This window comes from Mandrillus leucophaeus, unplaced genomic scaffold (assembly GCF_000951045.1).
Source record: "Mandrillus leucophaeus isolate KB7577 unplaced genomic scaffold, Mleu.le_1.0 Scaffold216, whole genome shotgun sequence".
NCBI lineage: Eukaryota > Metazoa > Chordata > Mammalia > Primates > Cercopithecidae > Mandrillus > Mandrillus leucophaeus.
In genome coordinates this window covers 2208480-2230294 of record NW_012102210.1, presented here as the reverse complement: position 1 = coordinate 2230294, position 21815 = coordinate 2208480, and the positions used below count along the sequence as shown (strand labels likewise).

Below are 21815 nucleotides of genomic sequence, written 5' to 3'. Positions count from 1 at the left end.
GAGGCAGAGGTTGCAGTGAGTGGAGATCATGCCACTGCACTCCAGTCTGGGCAACAGAGTTAGAGTCTATCTCAAAAAACAAAACAAAACAAACAAACAAACAAAAAACAAGTAGTTTAACTTACTTCAGTTCAAGCTATGCTAACTAAGTACTTCCTCTGCCATGCCCTTTGTTAAAGTGCTGGGGCCACCAACGTGAATATAATGTTAAGATTGACACTTAGTTTAAGTACTTTGCATCTATTACTTCAATTTAATCCTATGAAGTAGGTGTTAGTATCATCCCCATATGATGGATTAGGAAACTGAAGTATAGAGATATTAATAATTTACTGAATCACACAACTAAAAACTGGTAGAGTCAGGATTTTAAACTACAAAGTCCGACCCCAGAGTCTGTGCTCCTCACTACTCTGCAATGAGAGAAAGAGCTGTCCTGAGGGTAAGAAAGTGGTAAAATCATGTGATAACTTCTGGGACAGAGGTATACACAGGCGATCATGAGGCCAAAGGGGAGAATGAGATCATATAGGGAAGCATCCCCAGGGGAGAGGCTAACTCTGCAGTTAAGTCTTACAGAATCAGTGTGTTGTTCCAGGTGGAATGAACATCATTAGCAAAACAATGTTAAGAATGAAGGCAAGTAGACTGATTATAATAGATCTGAGTGAGATGCAAGGACCTGGACTAGGAAGGGATGGATGAGATAAAAAGGAGTGAACAGAAAAGCAAAATTAGCAGGACTTGGTTGTCTTTTAGATGTAGGACATGAGGAAAAAAGAGGAATCTAGGATGGCTACCAAGTTTCTGGTGAGAGCACCTGGGTGTCATTAACTGGATGAATTTGAGATGTGAGAGAGCATAAAATCAATTTTGAAACACCTAAGAGATAATTAAGAGTAGAATCCCTTCAAAAACTAGTTGGAGACTTCATTATTCCATTTTCAATAATAGGTAGGACAACTAAGAGCAAGAGAATAGTAGGCTTGAATAACAGCAGAATACATATTCTTCTCAAGTGCACATAGAACACTCTTTATGAGAGACCACAGAAATACATTTTAAAAGACTGAAATAATGGCCAGGTGTGGTGGCTCACGCCTGTAATCCCAGCACTTTGGGAGGCCAAGGCGGGCGAATCACCTGAGGTCAGGAATTTGAGACCAGCCTGGCCAACATGGTGAAACCCCCTCTCTACCAAAAACACAAAAATTAGCTGGGTGTGGTGGTGCATGCCTATAATCCCAACTACTCGGGAGGCTGAAGCAGAATTGCTTGAACCCGGGAAGCAGAGGTTGCAGTGAACCAGGATCATGCCACTGCATTCTGGCCTGGGCATCAGAGTGAGACTCTTTCTCAAAATAAAATAAAATAAAAAAAATAAAATATTGAAATAACACAAAAGATGCGTTCTGCACCACAATGGAATTAAGTTAGAAATCAGCAGCAGAAGGAAATTTGGGAATTCACAAATATATAGAAATTAAACAACACATTTATAATAACCAGTGGGTTAAAAACAAAATCACAAGGGAAATTAGAAAATTTATCAAGATGAATGGAAATCAAAACACAACATACCAAAACTTATGGGATACAGCTAAAACAGTACCAAGAAGGAAATTTATAGCTATAAATGCGCATATTAAAAAGGAAGAAAGTTCCCAAATTTTCTTCCTTGAGAAATCAGAAAAATAAGAGCAAACTAAATCTAAAGCAAGCAGAAGAGAGGAAATAATAAAGATTAGAGAACAAATAAATGAAACAGAATAGAAAAACAACAGGGTAAGTCAATAAACCAAAAGCTGGTTCTTTGAAAAGATAAACAGAATGGAAAAACCTTTAGCTAGACTGACCAATACAAACAGAGGGAAGATCCCCCTTCTCCAAAAACTTGTAACTTTAATAAATATGTGCAAGAGTTGGCACTAAAATCCGTAAAATATTTTTGTTTCGCAGCTAAACAAATTGATAAAGATGAAATAAATGGAAAGATATGCCATGCTCATTGATCAGAAAAGTTAATATTCTTAAGATGGCAATACTCCACAAACAGAACTGCAGATTCACAAAGTCCTTATCGAAACTTACTAGGTGGCTGTTTTTGTCGTTATTGTTGTAGAAATTGACAAGCTTATTCTAAAATTCTTTTGGAAATGTAGGGACCTAGAATAGCCAAACAATCTTGAAAAAGAAAAACAAAGTTGGAGGACTCGCCCTTCCTAATTTGAAACTTACTACAAAGTTATAGTAATCAAGAAAAGTGTTGTATTGACATAAAAGTAGAAATATGGATGCCTGAAATATAATTGAGAATCCATAAATAAAACCTTACATTTATGATCAATTGATTTTCAACAAGAGTGACAAGATAATTCAATAGGGAAAGAATAGTCTCTTTCAGTGACTGGTATGTGGACAACTGGACATCCACATACAAAACAATGATGTTGGAGCCCTACCTCACAGCATTTATAAAAATTAGCTTGAAATGGATACAGACCTGGGTTAACACTATAAAACTCTTAGATAAAAACATCAGATAAACATTCATTGGCTTGGGTTAGGCAATGGCTTCTTAGATATGATACCAAATGCATAAACCACAGAAGAAGAAATAGATAAATTGAACTTCGCTGACATTTTATCCTTCAAAGAACACTATAATGAAAGTGAAAAGACAAGCTACAGAATGGAAGAAGATATTTGTAAATCACATATTTGATAAGGAATTTATATCCAAAATATATGAAGAACTCTTACAACTCAACAATGATAATAACATAAAATAAACCAATTGAAATATGGGGAAAGAATCTGAATAAACGTGTCTCCAAAGAAGACATACAAATGAAAAAGATACTCAACACCATTAGCTATTAGGGAAATACAGTCAAAACAATAAGATGTCACTTCATACCCACTAGAATAGCTAAAATTAAAAGAACATACAAAACCAGGCCGGGAGCGGTGACTCATGCTTTAATCCCAGCACTTTGGGAGACCAGAGCAGGAGGATCACTTAAGCCCAGGAGTTTGACAGCAGCCTGAGCAACATGGCGAAATCCCATCTCTATAAAAAAGACAAAAATTAGCCAGGCGTGGTGGCTTGCAACTATAGTCCTACCTACTCGGGAGGCCAAGGCTGGAGGGTCCTTGAGCCAAGGACATCAAGGTTACAGTATATTATGATCATGCCACTACATTCCAGCCTAGGTGACAGAGCAAAACCCTGCCTTAAAAAAAAAAAAAAAAAAAGTTAAACGTACAGTTACCATATGACCCAACGATTCTACTCTCTGTGTATCTACACAAGAGAATTGAAAACATCCAGCCTGGGCAACATGGCAAAAACCCATCTCTGCAAAAATTTTAAAAATTAGCTGGGCATGGTGGCATATACCTGTAGTCCCAGCCATTCAGGAGGGAGGCAGAGGTGGGTGAACCACCTGAGGTGGGAAGCTGAGGCTGCAGGGACCTGTAATCATGCCACTGTCCTCCAGCCTGGGAGACAGAGTGAGATCCTGTCTATAAAAAAAAAGAATTGAAAACATATGCCCATATAAAAACTTGTACATGAATATTCATAGTGGCATTACTGATAATAGTTAAAACATAGAAACAACTCGAATGTCTATGAACTAATGAATGGATAAAGAAAATGTAGTGTAGCTATACAATGGAATATTATTTGGCCACAAAAAGCAATGAAGTAGTGATACATGTTACAATATAGATGAATCCTATGAACATTAGGGTAACTGGAAAAAGTCAGACACACAAGGTCGCATTTTATATTATTCTATTTATATGAAATGTCCAGAATAGGCAAATCTGTAGTGCTAGAACAGTTTAGTAACTGGCTAAGGCTGGGGAGGTTGGGTTGAAATGAGGACTTACTGTTAATGGGTATGGGATTTCTCTTTGGGGTGAAGAAAATGTTCTAAAATTGATTGTGTTGCTTTGAATATACCGAAAACACTGCATCATAGAATCTGTGAGAATAGGAAAATAGCTGTTGTTTTATACTGCTACTGCTAAGTTTGGCATGACTTGTAACGTAGCAATAGTACTGGAATAAGTGAGTTCTCATACAGTGATGTCTTTTTTTAAATGAAGAGGAGTGAGGCAAACTACTCTGTGTGCATGTGTGTGTAGTGGAGTTCTAGGGCTTGAGCAAATTAGTGGGGTGTTTCCAGCCAAACAGGTAAATATGAGTGTGAATTTACTAGGGGCAGGTACAAGGCATTGGGGAAGGGAGGCACGCAGACCTTTGCAGAGATTGGTACCTCGGGGTAGGTAATGGCAGCACCAGTTTGCACATTTGTGCTCTCTTCTCCAGTTGCCTTTGACACTTCAGGCCTATAGGAGTAGAGAAGGATGATTGATTCACAGTTGGCATTTGGAAGGCAGTGCAGTGTGAGGACCAGAGCCAGGCATTGAGGATGATGATGGAAGAACAGAACCATCAACTTTGTCTCAGAAAGGCTGTAAGGGATGTAGTGTTATCAAAGGGAGGCCAAAGCTCATTTAAGGCAGGAGGTAGCAGGATTATTCTGGGAAAAGGTTAAAAGAGGCTGGCTTAAAGTACAAGTCAGTAGTGAGGAGGAATTAAGAACAGTAAGGGAGAGAGAGAGTCTGAGGGGTTTACATTTGGAATAGTAGGCAGGGGGTCATTAGGATTGGAAGCAAAGATGAAATTGTTCTGAGTCTGTCTTCTGAACCAAGCTCTGAATGAAACTTGGAGGGCAAACTTCCAGAGACTGATCTTTGTCCCAGTCATGTTGGCACAAGGCAACTAGTCCAACTAGTCCTGAGCTAGTCCACTAGCTCAGGTGCAGCTACTCACCCCAGGTTTCTTGTCTTTGTGTGGGACTGGGATGGAACGATCCAAATTTGCGGCTATTGAATAAATAACAATAGGTGGTGGTTTGTCTGTCAGAGAGAAGATGGGAAGGAGTCAGAGCTGATTTTGTCATGAATTTAGAAATTCACTTAAAATGTTGAGTTTTTACCTAGGCATGGTGGCATGTACCTGTAGTCTCAGCTACTGGAAAGGTGGAAGCAGGAGGATTTCTTGAGCCCAGGAGGTCGAGGCTGCAGTGAAGCATAATCGCCCCACTGCACTGCAGCCTGGGTGACAGAGCCAGACCCTATCTCAAAAAATAAATAAAATGAAATAAAATAAAATAAAATATTGAGTTTGAAGTGGTGGCAGGATTTTAAGCAGCAATGCTTAGAAGGCAGCCAGCGTCTGGGTCTGAAGTTTAAAGGAAAACTTTCGAAGTCAAATGTAAAATTTGTTTTTACCCTCTGGGATTAAATGAGATCACTCAGGGAAAGAGTGAGAAGTGGCTAGAAAAGAAGGCTGAGAAGAGAACCGAGCTTGTATATGGACTAAAAAACATGGTGGAGAAGACTAAGAAGCTCAAGTACAACAGGAGCAGAATCAGAAGAGTTAAGTGCTCCAGAAGCTAAGGTAAGATAAACTTTTTTGAAGGAAGTGTGTATCAGATAGCTATTGTTACAATAAAGCTATGTAACCAACCAACCCAAAAGGCAGTGGCATACAACATGAAGTAATTGTTTCTCACTTAAGAGGCTGTGGTCAGCTGGGGTGGCTCTAATTTAGGCTGCAGTTTGTAGGTTGGCTGGGTATCTCTGCTCAACATGCCTTTCACTCTCCCTGGACGAGTGGGCTATACTAGGCATGGACTTCTCACAGTGTTTGAGACCAGAAAGGCAAGAGAGCAAGACCAACCGTGTAAGTGCATTTCAGGCCTCTCATTAACCCTTATCTGTCCCATTGGCCAGAGCAAGTCACATGGCTGAACCCAAAGTCAAGAGTCAGGGGGTGATACTCCACCTGTAGTGGGAAGAACTGCAAAATCACCTGACAAGTGAAGAACTGGGAATAATAATGCAATGAACTACAGACAGGGAGTCAACCAGGCCTGCACTCTAACATTTTGTGAAGACTTGAGTTAAGGTTATGAAAGGGGACCCACTCCGCTTTTCTTCCTATTTCTCGCTTCCATACAACATCTGCGGTCAATAATGTCAAATAATGAGTAGAGATCAGGTAGGATGAAGGCTGGAAAAATGCTTTTGGATTTGGCAGTCAGAAAGTTTAGGATCACCTTGGAAAGTTGTTCGTCTGGAGTGGTTTGAGTTAAGACATTAAGAGCAAGGGAGAGGTAAAGAGGAGGAGTGTAAACTACATTTCCAAGGAGTGAATGGAATGGGGAACTGGAATAGCTCAGGGAAGCAAGGCCGACGAGATTATCTTTAGTTGTAAAGACTCAAACATGTGTTTACTGATCAAGATAAAGCAAAGAGGGGAGACTAAAGCTCTAAGAAGGAAAAGAGATTATTACAGGACTGTTACAGATGGGAAGTTGACTTTGGAGAATGACAGGCTCTCCATTCCTTTTACACAGGACATGGGTGGAATTGGATGAAAAGACGGTGAAGGGGAGGGAAAATGAGGACTTAATGATGGATGGTAGGCCTGTTGATAAAGTGAGAGACAAAGGTATCTCCTAAGAATGAGAAGGATGGGGAGTAGAACTAGGGTTTTAAGTAGAGAGGAAAAGCTTATAAATAGATTCTGTGAGCCAGGTGTGGTGGTTGGCGCCTGTAATCCCAGCTACTGGAGATGCTGAGGCTAGAGGATTGCTTGAGGTCAGGAGTTCGAGACCAACCTGAGCAACATAGTGAGACCACTCCCCCTCCCCCCCCACCGCGATCTCTACTTAAAATAAATTTTTGTTTAAAGGAAAAAAATAACTTGATGCTGTGAGCAGGATTAGAAGTCAAAGGATGGGTGAGGAACCCTGAGGGCCCAAATGATGTTGAGTAACATAAATGTGTCTGTGCTAGTTGCCATGGTTACAGTCTTATTTCCTGATTACAATAGAAGGGTGTCCTGTGTGTGACAGGCTGGGAAAGGTGTGGCAGGTGGTAAAGGAATTTACAAAGACAGTCATAGGGAAAGAAAGGCAGATTTATTCGAGAAAGTATGAAGATACATTGCAAGGGTGCAATGGGCAGCATAGCAGAGAAGGAGTTGTCTGCAAAGAGGCAGGGGTTGAAGGGAAGTTTTCTAGAGTCATGCTGGAGGGGAGTATGTGCAGAATGAGGTATCGGGAACAGGATGTTGTGCCAGCAGATTGTCTGTGATTAGTCATCTCTCAGAACAATTGTTCTACCTCATCTGGGACCCCTTCCTCATTGTTGCTTACTTATCTTATCAGGACTCCACAAAAGAGGAGAGATTGACAATGTGGGTATAGCGGAAGATCGGTATGTTAAAGGAAGCTAGAAAATTAGGGAAGGTTTAGTCAAATTGGTGGTTCGTGGGGATACACGTGGGTAGCAGGTAACTTATTCCAACAAGCTCTGTGCTAGGCCCCTTGCATTAATTATTTATAATTCTTACAATTGCCTAAGGTGTAGGTTATAAGATCCATTCTTTTTGATACAGTGTCTTCCTTTGTCACCCAGGCTGGAGTGCAGTAGTGTGATCGTAACTCACGGCAACTTCAAACTCCTGGGCTGGAGTGATCCTCCTGCCTCAGCCTCCAGAGGATCTGGGACTACAGGCATGCACCAACACTCCTGGCTAATCTTTAAAAATTTTCGTAGACATTGGTTCTTTCCATGTTGTCCAGGCACATTGGGTCTTTTTATGTTGTCCAGGCTGGTCTCAAACTCCTGGACTCAAGCAATCCTCCCACCTCAGCCTCCCACAGCTCTGGGATCACAGGTGTGAGACACCTCACCCGGCCTTATAAACTCCATTTTATGTTCGAGAAAATTGTAGCTTGAGGAAGCCATATAACTTACCCACACTCACCTGCTGATTAATGGAAAAGCCAGGAAGCAAACTCAGGTTTCTCTGAATTGAAATTTTGGATGGAAGAAATTCCATCCAAATTTTTCTTAGATAAAAGGGAAAAGATGCTAATAGATAATATAGAAATCAGGGATGATCAGGATTAAAGTGCAGGTCTCATAGAAATTAGGCAGAGGAAGAGGTGACTGGAAAAGAGTCAGAGAGAGGAATTTAATAGTCTTAAGGGAAAAGCAGTGTTTGTGGAATACAGGCAGGTCCTTGAATAACCAAATAACGTCATTTTGTCATAATACTGGAAAATTGAAAGATAGCTCAGAGCTGTCTGAGTTTGTGAGTTAGGCAAAATTTATCAGGCTGAGAGAGACCTGGGTATGGGGCTTTAGTCCTACCCCCACACCCATGCTTGGGGCAATTGTTAAAACACATTTTGTTCCTGACTAGCTGCCTCATCCATTATCTTCATATTCCTGGAGTTTGTGATGCAAAGAACAATTTAAAGCCAATCAATAGCTTATATTATTTTAATGTAAATTCTTGGTAAACTTAGAAACTGCCTCTTGTTTTTTCCTTTGAAAACTCACTTGTAGCTGGGGGAGGTAGCTCACACCTGTAATCCCAGCACTTTGGGAGGCTGAGGCGGGAGGATTACCTGAGGTCAGGAGTTCAAGACCAACCTGGCTAACATAGTGAAATCCATGTCTCTACTAAAAATACAAAAATTAGCCTGGCGTGGTGGTGGTAGCCTGTAATCCCAGCTACTTGAGAGGCCAAGGCAGGAGAATCAGTTGAACCTAGGAGGAGGAGGTTGTAGTGAGCCAAGATCACACCACTGTACTCCAGCCTGGGCAACAGAGTGAGACTCCATCTCAAAAACAAAACAAAACAAAACAAAAAAACCCCACCCATTTGTAACTGGCCAGGTGTGGTGGCTCACACCTGTAATCCCAACACTTTGGGAGACTGAGGAGGACAGATCATCTGAGGTCAGGAGTTCGAGACCAGCCTGGCCAACATGGCGAAACCCCATCTCTACTAAATATATAAAAATTAGCTGTGCATAGTGGCAGGTGTCTGTAATCCCAGCTACTTGGGAGGCTGAGACAGGAGAATCACTTGAACCTGGGAGATGCAGGTTGCAGGGAGCCAAGATCATGCCACTGCACTGTATCCTGGGCGACAGAGTGAGACTCCTTCTCACCCTCCTCCCCCGCCAAAAAAAAAAAAAACAAAAACCCAAAGAAACCATTTGTAACTGCCACTAATTTTGGAGTGTGTATTATTCAGGGCAATTTGAATCTATGCTCCCAGGTGGCCCTCTTCAACCCTTGTGCTTGAATAAACTCTTTTTAAACTAGATTCTGAACTTTTGGATTTTTTAGGTTGACATTTGATGAGAAAAAAATAGATTCCCAGCCAGGGCCACTGTCTGTGCGAAATTTGCACATTCTCCCTATGTCTGCCTGCATTTTCTCCTGGTACTTTGGTTTTCCTCCCGGTACTTCAGTTTTCCTCCCACATCCCAAAGATGTTCACGTTACGTTCTTGGCATCTCTAAATTGTTTCTGTGTGTGAGTACACCCTGCCATGCAATGGCATTCTGTCCAGGGTTGGTGCCTATCTTGGGTCCTGAGCTGTTAGGCTCTGGCCCCCTGCAACCCTGAATTGGAATAAGCAAGTTGGAAAATGAATGACTACAACTTATTGTACAAGAAGACATCCTAAAGTATCTGATAATCATTTGCACAACAATAAATGATGCTGTACTAAAGCACTCAGTAATTTTTTTGAGCCTTGGGTAGGAGGTACTCCCTATAATTTTTGCCTTGTAAACATTAATTCCGTGATTTAACCCACCACCACTACAATTGCTGTCACTCACTGGTTCACCAAAAAATGGGTAAATCATTATCTTATTTGTTTCTATTAATCTTTTTAAAATGTATGTCTAGCTCTTATTTCAATATTTAATAATAGAAGTGTTTTGGTGTTTATTTAGAAGTTTGGTAATGTTTTTGAGATCAAAAATAGGCCGTAGAAACTTAACTCTTGTCTATATCAGTGAACTGTAGTAAATTAATTTCATTATACACAGTTTCGCTTAAAGTTTCAGTTTCCAAGAACCTATTGGTGATTTTAAGTTAGGACTTACTATATTAAGGTAGGAGGTGAAGCCATGAATGGATTGTCTATGTAGCACCAGGAACCTGGCTGGGATACTTGGGATCGATCAGTGAAGTCAGAGTGGTCAGCAGGCACAGTCCCGATGTTGAAATTCCTTGGGGTCATGATAAGGAATAGGGTGGAGAGAAAAACTGTGGAAGAAGGAAATTCCCCTGACCCTTTTGTGGGTGGAAACTGAAGTGCACAGGCACTGGCAGGGGTGAACTCCACTCACTTGCTGCTCCACCTATTGTGGGAGGGAGAGTGCAGGTGAATGTGTGCAGGAGCTGGGACGAGCACCTTTGGGCGCCAGCAAGACCCAACTCCATATTGGTCCTGTGGCAGTGTCTAGGGGAGGGCGCTCGTGACCCCTGAAGCCCCAGAGGAAGTGTTACAGTGCTCTTTTAGCTTTGCCATCCATGGACAGCTTAAGTGTTAGCAGCTCAGTGGAGGGTCAGTGTGATAGACTTTTGCATCTGCACCTGGCATCCAGGAGGAATGAGGTCACACAGAGTTGAAGATGGTAAATGTGAGAGATTTTATTGCTGAGGAAGGTGGCTCTCACTGGGAAGGGGAGCTGTAAATGGGACAGAGTGGGAACGTAATTTTCCCTCAGAGCTACTCCATAAAGCTCTCCCTTTGAAGTCAAGACCCGTATCTCCAATGTTCAACCATAGTCTCTGATGTTCAGCTGCTTCTCCTCTCTGCCAGTCGAGCCTGGGGTTTTTATGGGCACAGGATGGGGAGTGGGGTGGGCCGTGGGTGGTTTTGGAAAAGGCAATATTCAAGCAGGAAAACAGGGATATATGTTCTCACTTTGGGCTGTGGTTCTGGCTTGAGGGTGGGGCCCTTGCTGGGGACCTGCCCTCTTCTGCCCAGAAGTTCCCTGCCTCCTGTCCCTAAAACTGTGAGCCAAGAGGTAACATTTCTGAGGAATATGGATGTTAGTAGATAATTGTGGCACAACCAGATGCCCTAGACTTCAAAGGAGAGTTGGGGAATCAGGGTATTGAAACAACAGCCTAGATGTGGCAGTGGAGAGCAGTGAGAATGCTGATGCTGCCTACCTACTCATGCAGAAGAGAAAACCAGTTCATTCTAGGTAAGCAGAGTGATGTGATTTTGTGAAGAGGTCTCCAAGGTGATTTGGAAGCGGTCTCAGAAATGATACAATCCATTATATCAACGTAGAAGCAGAGGTAGAGTGGCAGAATGATCACACAGTAAACTCGTGGCTGTGAAGGGCCTGGGTGGGGCAGCATGGGCTACTGGTTAGGAAATAGGCCTTTGAATCAGATGGACCTGGTTCGAATACCAGCTTCATTACTGGATGTGAGATGTGGGGTGTTGCCTAATATTTCAGCTTTCTTATCTGTAAAAGGGGACACTTGTTGTTTACTGCAAAGGATTGTTGTAAGGATTTAACAAGGTTGATATATGTGAAGTACTTATTTTGTATATTGTGCTTGGCGCACAGAAAGTGCTCAATGCATTTTTTTGTTTGCTTGTTTTTGAGATGGAGTCTCACTCTGTCACCTAGGTGAGAGTGCAGTGGCATGATCTTGGCTCACTGCAACCTACGTCTCCCAGGTTCAAATGATTCTCCCGCCTCGGCCTCCTGAGTAGCTGGGATTACAGGTACCTGCCACCATGCTGGGCTAATTTTTACATTTTTAGTAGAGACAGTGTTTTACCATGTTGGCCAGACTGGTCTCAAACTCTTGACCTCAGGTGATCCACCTACCTCGGCCTCCCAAAGTGCTGGGATTACAGGCATGAGCTACTGCGCCCAACCTGCTCAATACATTTTAACCAGTAATGCTGGAACTGAATCAATGGGACTCACATTCTTTCTATTTGGAGGACATAAACATTAGACAGGTCATCTTGTCTTCTTCACTGGAGGTTTCCAATACTGCTTACTCCAGACCTGTTCCCTGTTGCTGAGATGTGTGGCCTCCGGCCTCTGTGGAGGCTCACAAAAACTGCTGACAGTAGCAGAAGCTAGTTTAACCACTACTGAATATATCTAGTCTATGCAGCAGCCTGGATCCTGTTATAGGTGAAAAACTTGTTGAGTGAGATGCTAAAATGGGTGTCTGAAGGGACCCTCGGTCATGTATTTCAAGAGATCTTTAGAAATATCAAAGGCTCCACACTCTCCCTACCCCTCCTACGTCTGTTTGGAATTGTTTAAACATGAGTAATGAAACAAAACGAGGACAGGCAGAGATTATCTAGAGACAGACAGATTTATCAACTTGCTCTCTTCCTGGCAAATTAGCACTTGTAACCCATTCCCCTTACTAGTGGTTTATTTATTTTTAAAATGTGTTCTTAGGTAATGACTACCATTTTTACTAAAAAAGTAATGCATGCACAAGGAAAATAATTCCAAGAGTGCAAATGATAGATAATTAAAAATTACCTTCTTCCCACTTCAGACTCCTTCTTTCCAATTTTTTTCCTGGATGCCATTACTGTTAACAGTTTTTGGGCACCGTTTCAGAAATATTCTACCTATGTAATATTATATATATGTGTGTGTGTGTATATATATCAAAGCATATATATGAGTATTTATTCTTTTAAAAAACAAATGAGGACAGAGTCTATATACTGTTTCATGCCTTGCTTTTTTCTGCTTAACAACTACAACTTGGAGACAGTTTCATGTATGACCATAGAGTCTTTTGTCTTTCTTTTTAATGATTGCATACTAGTCTGTAGTATGGTTGTAGCACAAGTTATTTAGCCTAAACTTCCAGTTTTTTTGTCTCATGACTTTTTTTGTCAGTGGAAACCCTCTTCTACTAGTCACTCTGGTACTAAACCTTGGAGTAATATCTAACCTTTTTGGTATCTAGTAAATCCTGTCAATTCTCCCTTTTTGATGTTTTCCTATTTGCTCATTCTTTTTCATTCTCATTGCTGCTTCCCTGGTTTAGGCCTTATCATCTCCTATGGCGTTTCCTTATCTCCAAATTCTCTATCTCTGCACATCTTGCACACTTGCCCTTCACCAAATTTCCTAACGCCCACATTTTGATGTGTCACTCCTCTTAAAAACCTTCTGTGTCTTCCCATTCGTTGTGTTATGTAACAACTCAAGCAATGATCAATAAATCTGATTTTTAAATTGTAACTGAGGAGTTCATGAAATGCAGATGCCTGGATCAGAATCTCCAGATGTATGACCGTTAGTCTGTATTTAAAAAAAAAAAAAAAATGTTTCCAGGTGCCTCTGTTGCAGTTGGTTGTTGGATCAGTGGAACCATTAGAACAAAGTCCACATTTCTCAGCCCACTATTTAAGGCTCCTCGCAATTTCTCTCCAACATGCCTTTCCAGACCCATCCCTTACTACTACTTCTTTACACGTCAGTGCAAATGAAATTCTTTTCGGCCGTCTGGATTCTCCTCACAACTTCCGGTTATGCCTTTTAACCTCCGAAACTCAGCCTCTTTATGAAACTTTGGCAACCAGAAGAGATCTCTGAACTCCATTCTCTGTACTGGCTCACAGTTCACGGTTTTGAATTCTCCAGCTCCCCGTGTCTCCCCCACTAGATTGTAAGGCTTCTGTCAGACATTAAGTTACTTTATTATTCGCACCTACAGAGTCTTTGCACTTTGTGACAAAGGTGGTAAACAAGAATTTGTAGGCTTAGTGCCACTGCCTGACTTGATCATCACTGTTTACGCAGTGTTGTTAACTGTTTTTAGCTTACAGTGGGCTTTCAACAAGTATTTGCGGATTCAATGTATGAATGCAATGTATGAATGCACGGAATCCAACCTATTATTTCCCAGAGAACTACAAATCCCAGCGGACATTACGCAGAACGCCGACGGACGCGGTGACGCAAGGGGGCGTGCCGAGCCTGAGGGAGGGGTCGGCCTGCGGGTAGCCAGAGGCTGTGGCGGCTGTGGAGCCTGGGGTGGAAGAGGGAGTGTGGGGCAGCGAAAAGGTGAGCCGAGCTGACGGAGGGGACGCGCTGCGCGGCGCCCCCAGTCTATGGAGCGGGGTAAGATGGCGGAGGCGGAGAGCCTGGAGACAGCGGCAGAGCACGAGCGGATCTTGCGAGAGATCGAGAGCACTGACACGGCCTGCATCGGGCCCACGCTCAGGTACCCCGGGTGCCGGGGCCACCGAGGGGCGGGAACGGGCGGGACGGGGCAGGCTCCTCTGGGTCCGGGCTCCGGCCGGCTGTCTCCATGGCCGGCGCTGGCCTCTCCCTTGGGAGAGACCCTGCGTTCCGGGCGAGGCGGTCTCCCTTCGCAGCCCCGACGCAGGGTCCCTTCGCGGCGCCCCATAGCCCAGTGACTCAGGAGGCTCCCGCTGTCTCCCTCGGGGCTGGAGCAGCCTTCGTTCTCCCTCCGAGGCTAGTCCGGCGCTGGGGAACGAGCGGGCGCCCGACAGATGGTGGTGGCTCCCGTCAGATCTTCCCCCTGGGGACATCACCCTTCTCCCTCCGACTCCAACTCCGTCCTGCCCTAGACAGGAGTCCTGCTCTTCAGATAACACAGAATTTCACTCCATGATCTGGTGCTCGAAATCAAAGTCTTGCCTCAGAATCACAGCCACTTCTCAGAAACGAGTCCTTGGAAATCCTAGGCCTGGATGGAAGTTCCCCCAACCCGCGCCCCTCTCCTGGGAGCCGCTGCTCCTTTATCCCTGCTTCCTTATTACGAGGACGACCCTCGCCCACGGTGCAGCCTCCTCATCGCTGAGGAAAATTGACCCTGCTGCCGCCTCCAAGTTACCATTTCTTTTTTTTTTGCACGCACATCTCCATTTTATTTGGAGATGTCAAAAGAAATCCCGACTTACCTCAACTTATTTAACAAATTTAGGTAGCACTTGTTACATAAAGTGCAAGACGTTGTAAACAGTGATTTTACAAATGCAACTTATTTAAGCCACAAAACAACCGTATTAGGTAGGTTCTATTACTCTCCTTTTACAGATGGGGCGCAGAGAGGTTAAGTGACTTGGCCAAGGTCACAGAGAAAATAAAGTAGGGGACTCAGATTGCTATTCGGGTAGCCTGGATCCAGACACTTAACCACTGTTCTGCCTCAGCTGGAGATTACCGGCTACCCGTACTTCCTGTTGATAATTACTCACTAAGCCTAGTTTTGAACTACTTTCCCCCTTCCCCTCATGTTACTGGTGTCCTAGAACGAACTCAGCCTTATCCCTTACTGTTATGCATTCTGATCTTCATGCAGCCAATACATAGATAACTATCTTACCCTCCTTGCACAGTCTTGGGTCACTGCCCCTCCCATCAGAAAAGTTATTACTCATTGCTTGCGTTCTCCTGGCGTGAGTTGACTCAGGAAAGACTAACTGAAGGAGGGCAGGCTGGAAGCTACTCCTCCTCTCCACCTGCACAGCTTCCTTCTCCAGGACACATTGTTAGCACATTTCTGCCAGTACCACCCCTGGTCATAACTATGGTAGTTTGCCTTTTGTCTCTTTATTTATTAAAAGTAATAATAAAAACCGCAATTACTTTTGTACCAACCTAATATTCATTTATTGAGACAGGGTCTCCTTTTGTCTCCTAGGCTGCAGCGCAGTGATGTGATTGTAGCTCACTGCAGCCTTGACTTCCAGAGTTCAGATCCTCCCACCTAAGCCTCCTGAGTAGCTGGTCCTACAGCTGTGCACCACCACCACACCTGGCTACGTTTTAAACTTTTTGTGGAGATGGGATTTTGCCATGTTGCCTCGGCTGGTCTCAAACTCTTGGGGTCAAATGATCCTCCCACCCCAGCCTCCCAAAGTGTTGGGATTACAGGCATGAGCCACCGTGCCTGGCCCCTTTGTCCCTTAAAGTGACTTTTAGCTCCCTTTTTTGGACCAGTTCTTCCACACAGTTGCCTGTCTCTCCACCAACCCCCATTGCCTTATGATCAGGACCATTGTGCTTCTCTCAATTCCCATTTTCTTTAGCTCTTAAGGGTCAATGATCCTATATTTTCCTACATTTTCCTGTATGCTTAAAATCATCTCTAGATTACTTATAATACCTAATATAATGGTAAATACCATGTAAATATATGTTATACTGTATTGTTTAGGTAATAATGACAAGACAAATGTCTGTAGCATGTTTAGTACAGATGCAACCATCCTTTTTTTTTTTGAGACAGGGTCTCACTCTGTTGCTCAGGCTGGAGTGCAGTGGCACAATCACTGCAGTCACTGCTCACTGCAGCCTTGACTGCCTGGTGATTCTCCCCTCAGCCTCCTGAGTAGCTGGGACTACAGGCGTGTGCCACCATACCTGGCTAATTTTTAATATTTTATATACAGATGGGGTTTCACCGTGTTGCCCAGATTGGTCTTAAATTCCTGGGTTCAAGCAATCCACCTGCTTTAGCCTCCCAAAGTGTTGGGATTACAGGCGTGAGCCACTGCACCCGGCCACTGTCCCTTTATTTTTTCTCTTAAAACTTTGATTGAAGAGGTTGGTTGAACCTGCAGATACCGAGGGTCAACTGTATATACATTACGATTTAAATATAAGTTACCCAGTCTCCCTAAAACTTGTTTCATTGATATTATTGAGTTTTTTCCACTGAAAAGTGGGGTTTTGTGTAGGTAGATGGATTAAGAGATCTTTTGCCCTAAGGGGACACTGTAAAAAAAAAAGTTTGAGACTCATTACCAGTTTTACTTGCTTTTCTTGACTTCCTATATGATTATTACGGGCTTATCATTTTTGGTCTTAACTTTTTTTTTTTAGCAGATTACACTAAATCTTACTATCAGACCCAGGGTTTATTCACTTGAATATCCTATAATACAAGGAGTACCCATGGGCTTTGTCTTTAGTCTAGCTGTCCCTACCCATATTCATAGGGGATGATCTCACCTTTTTTCCTTATCCCATTCAGAGGCAGCAGCATGCACAGACTTGATGTTTCAGATCCCATGCCTTACTTGGGATGTGCCTCTATTGTCATTATCTCCTGTTTTTCATCACTATCATTAAACAGGTTTGATTAAGGCAGTAGCTTTCTTGCCTTAACTACTCTCAATTGTAAATCTCGAACTTTTCCTCTTCATAGTATGTCTTTCCTCTTTCTTCATCTTTTGAGGTAAAGGCACCAGATTCTTAACTGTTCCTGAGATAGGCTTTTCTAGCTGAAGAGAAACTAACGAACAGAGAAAGTAAATTGAGAGCAGATATTAGATTAGTATATCCATTCCTAAAATACCTGCTCTTCAAAAAAATCCACTTGGCTATATTGCCTAACCAGACTCTTTCCTTTCCCAGCTATTATTTGTGTATCATTACTTGCTTGCTTTCTTTGCTGTGATACTGGATTGTTTTTCCAGTCTTATCTCTTTTTGTTTGAGGAGTCACAGTGACTTGACTTTTTCATTATATTACTATTATTATTTTAGTTTTGAGCTGTACATGTAATATTGGTAGATTCCCATATATCATAAGGATATACCACCTCTTCTTTTTCGTTGTAATTCTGAAAGGCCCAAGCATACCCGCATATAAAGAGGTTGTTGCTTAGCAAATTCTTTTGGGAAACTAGCTATCTCTCTCTTTGTCTTTACCTTAAAAATTATTTTGTTATCTGTGAGTCCTAATTTTGGAAAGAGGCCTATAAGATGTTAAAGCCTGTCTGTCCTGTTTTTAAAATAATGTTGATTCCTGTTTTGTGTTATAAATACTAAAATTTTGATGACAAATCATTTATGAACAATAGCTCCCTGTTTTCATTTTTCAAATCCCATCCCTATATCTCACTTTTCCTTTATATCACTTACTCAGTAGAAGTCATTTCTTCATTTTGTACTCTGGGTAATAGCAATTAACATTCAGTCTAATTGTTGTTTAAGATTTTTTGTTTTCAAATTTAAAATTTAATAGTGAAATACACTGCCATTAAGAAAACAACTATATTGAGATATAATTCATGTATCATACAATTTACCCATTTAAAGCATATAATTAAATGGTTTTGGGTATGTATATTTGCAGAGTTGTGCAGCAATCACCACAACCTAATTTTAGAAAATTTTTGTTACCTCAAAAAGAAACCCTGTACCCATTAGCGGTCTCCTCATTCTGTTCCCTCTCTCTCCCTAGGCAATCACTACTTTTCTTTATGGGTTTGGCTGTTCTGGAGATCTGGACATTTTGTATAAATGGAATCAAACAATATGTGTTTCTTGGTAACTTAATGTCTTCAGGGTTCCTCTATGTGGTAGCATGTATCAGTACTTAATTTTTTTTAATCAATGAATAATATTCCATTGTGTGGATGTACTACATTTTATTTTTCATCAGTTGATGGACATTTGGGTTGTTTCCATTTTGGGGCTGTGGAACAGTGCTGCCATGGCTATTTGTATACTAGTTTTTGTATAGACATATGTTTTCATTTTTGTTGAGTATGTACCTAGGAGTGGAATTTTAGGCTGTAAGGTAACTCTATGTTTAACATTATGAGAAACTGCTAGACTGTTTTTCCAAAGTGTGTGCACCATTTTACATTCCGATAGCAATGTATCAGGGTTCCAGTTTTTTCACATCCTTGTCAACACTTGTTATCTTTTTTGCTTTGCCATATTGGTGGGCATGAAGTTGCATTTCATTGTAGTTTTGATTTGCATTCCCGTAATAGCTGTTTTTTTCATGTGCTTATTGGTCATTGTTTATCGCTTTTGGATTCTTTGCCCATTTTTAAATTGGGTTATTTGCTTTTTTTTTTTTTTTTTAGGTTGAGTTGTAGGAGTTCTTTATTCATTCTGAATATGTCCTGTTATCAGAGATATGATTTGTGATATTATATCCTATTCTGTGATTTGTCTTTTCCATATTTTGATATCTTTCATGTGCTTAGCTTTTGCTGCACAAAAGTTTTTAATTTGAATTAAGTCCAATTATCATTTTTTTTTCTTATTTTGTTTCAGCTTTTGATGTTGTATTTAGGAAACTTTTGTGTAACTCGTGATCATGAAGATTTGCTCCTATATTTTTTCTTTTTTGAGACGGAGTTTCGCTCTTGTTGCCCAGGCTGGAGTGGAATGGCGCGATCTGGGCTCACTGCAACCTGCGCCTCCCAGGTTCAAGCAATTCTCCTGCCTCAACCTCCCGAGTAGCTGGGATTACAGACATGCACCACCACACCCAGCTAATTTTGTATTTTTAGTAGAGACGGGGTTTCTTCATGTTGCAGCTGGTCTCGAACTCCTGACCTCAGGTGGTCTGCCACCTCGGCGTCCCAAAGTGCTGGGATTACAGGCGTGAGCCACTGCGCCCAGCTGATTTGCTCCTATATTTTTTCTAAGTGTTATATAATTTTATCTTTTACATTTAGATCTGTGATTCATTTTGAGTTAATTTTTGTTTACGATGTAAGGGAGAGTGTCCAGTTTCATTCTTTGGCATGTGGATATCCAGTTGTTCCAACACTATTTGTTGACTGCTATCATTTTTTTAAAAAAAACCCAGATTGCTGGTTGATTTATTTTGATCTCCTTATCATGATTTATGTTCCGTATTTCTGGCAGAAATGTAACATTGAAAACCCTGTTATTGAGTTTATGTGATTTTGCTAGCTAGCCTAACTTCCTTCATTTAGTATTCTCACCCAGGGAAGTTTGCTCTAGTTTTCAGCTAAAGTTTTTCTCTTTTTAGCTCAATTCCTGTATCATAATGATTGATTGCTATATTTGTTCTTGGTAAAGAACTTTACTTTATGGACTGATTCTTGTCTTACGGAATTATTTTGTGTCATACTACCCGGTCTTATGTAACATAAAGTATGTTAATGATACAGTCTTACCTTTTTCACTGTTAAAACAGTATGTCAATATATGGAATTTAGAAACTAGATTAAAAATTACTTACAATCCTATAACACAACTGCTGTTGTTTTGGTGCTTTTCCTTCTAGAACTTTGCCTTATATATTTTATTGTTACAAAGCTGTACTTATGGGTGTAGGAATAATTTTCTGTCTTGCTTTTTTAAGTTGTTTGTTTATAAAGCTAGCTCTTACAAGAAACAAATTGAGGGGGATATTTTCAAAAGGCTGTTTTATTTAAGGTCATTTGATAATTAAATATGGGGATCTGACATCCCCACTTACTACTTCTGTGCCTTTGGCCACATGACTCTTATTTTTCCATCCAGCACCCCCTCCCATTAATTCATTTGTACAGAGATCAGTTAATCATAATCCTTGGTTCATGACATTTGCTCATTATAGGCCCATGGCTCTCTTTAATAAATTAAATAAATTTATTTTTATAAACAACTTACCACCTAACTGGGCAAATTTTTCTCATCTAAAAAATGATGAGAAAAATGAAGATAAACCATCCTTCATGGTACGATACAAGGTACCAAGCTAGCACTACTGCCTAGCAGGTATCATGAAGGATGTTTTCTCTCTCTCTCTCTCTCTCTTTTTTCTTTTCATACTCTTCCTCCAATGTAGATGGGGTGCTGTGGTACCTGCTAGGCATTGGTCACTCAACTGTGAGTCATTTTCCACCTTTACCCTTGGGTTTGCTATGTGGACTTAAGTATTTCTATATTTTGAGTTTTGTTAGTTTAGTGGTTAGCCTATTTTTTTTTGTTTCCTTTTCCTGCTCCCACGTATCTAAGGGATATAATACTTATCAATAATCAATCCTGGGAGGAGTTATTTTGGGATGGAGCAGAGAATGGAGGAGGAGATAGGAAATAAATATATAAAAGCCCTTCAGGTGATTGTGATATACTCCATCCTTGACAATCACTGAGGGGAAGAACATTCCCATTGCTCATGCTTATTTTTTAATAGTAGCGCCCTTTTAAAAATAACATTTTTATATTTAGTTACAAATAAATATAAAATTTTATATTTTAGTTAGTAATAGAATGACTTAAGAAGAAACAGACAACAACAAATAACTCTATTACCTTTTCACCACTTTTATATTTTTAATTTCCTTTTAACTTTTTTCATATATATTTTATTATATTAAGTATTAGATGATTATTATGTCTTGCTGTTTCAGTTAACATGTTATATGCAGATTTATACATTATAATGATGTCACTTTAATGGCTTTATTAATGAATTGATTCATTAATATATTCATTCAATATTGAGCAATGTCTATGTGCCAGATACTCTTCCAGACTCTGGGGTTCAGCAGGCAGCAATATAGACAAGTCCCTATCCTTATAGAGCTTATAGAGTCTGGAGTGGGTACTTACAGAACAAATGAATAAATATATAATGTAATGCTATTCAGCAATTAATGTTACATAATGACTGGGTTATTGCTTTCAATTGGGGGTTCGGAAAGGTAGCTTTGGCAAAGGTTTAAATAGAGTGAAGCAACGAGCCATATGGCTCTCTGTGAGGGAAATACCTTCCATACAAAGGGGACAGTAAATGCCAAGGTCCTCAGGAAAAGGATAATGGTGGGAAGTGGTGGTAGGAAAGTAGTCAGGGTCCAGATTATGTAGACTAAGGAAGAGACTTTGATTTTATTCTAAGTGTTACGGGAAGGTACAGGAGAGTTTTTATTCTGAGCATTATGGGAAAGTACAGGAGAGTTTTGAGCAGGAAAGTGACATGTGGTCACTTAGATTAAACAAGGAATGTGGCCAGATACAGTGGCTCATGCCTGCAATCTCTGTACTTTGGGAGGCCAAGGAGGGCAGATCACTTGAGGCCAGGAGTTCAAGACTAGCCTGGCCAACATGGTGAAACCCTGTCTCTACTAAAAATACAAAAATGGTCGGGTGCGGTGGCTCA

The 21815-nt window shown here is 41.2% G+C and overlaps 1 protein-coding gene across 1 annotated transcript in view; it reads left to right on the top strand.

The window, feature by feature from the left end:
* Nucleotides 1-13897: 13897 nt before the first annotated feature.
* EXOC6B (exocyst complex component 6B) overlaps nucleotides 13898-21815 on the top strand; it is a 705989-nt gene continuing 698071 nt past the window's right edge. The window contains exon 1 of the mRNA XM_011980671.1: nucleotides 13898-14148. Within this exon, the coding sequence (XP_011836061.1) occupies nucleotides 14036-14148 (113 nt within the window). The 5' untranslated portion in view covers nucleotides 13898-14035. The remainder of the gene's footprint in view (nucleotides 14149-21815) is intronic.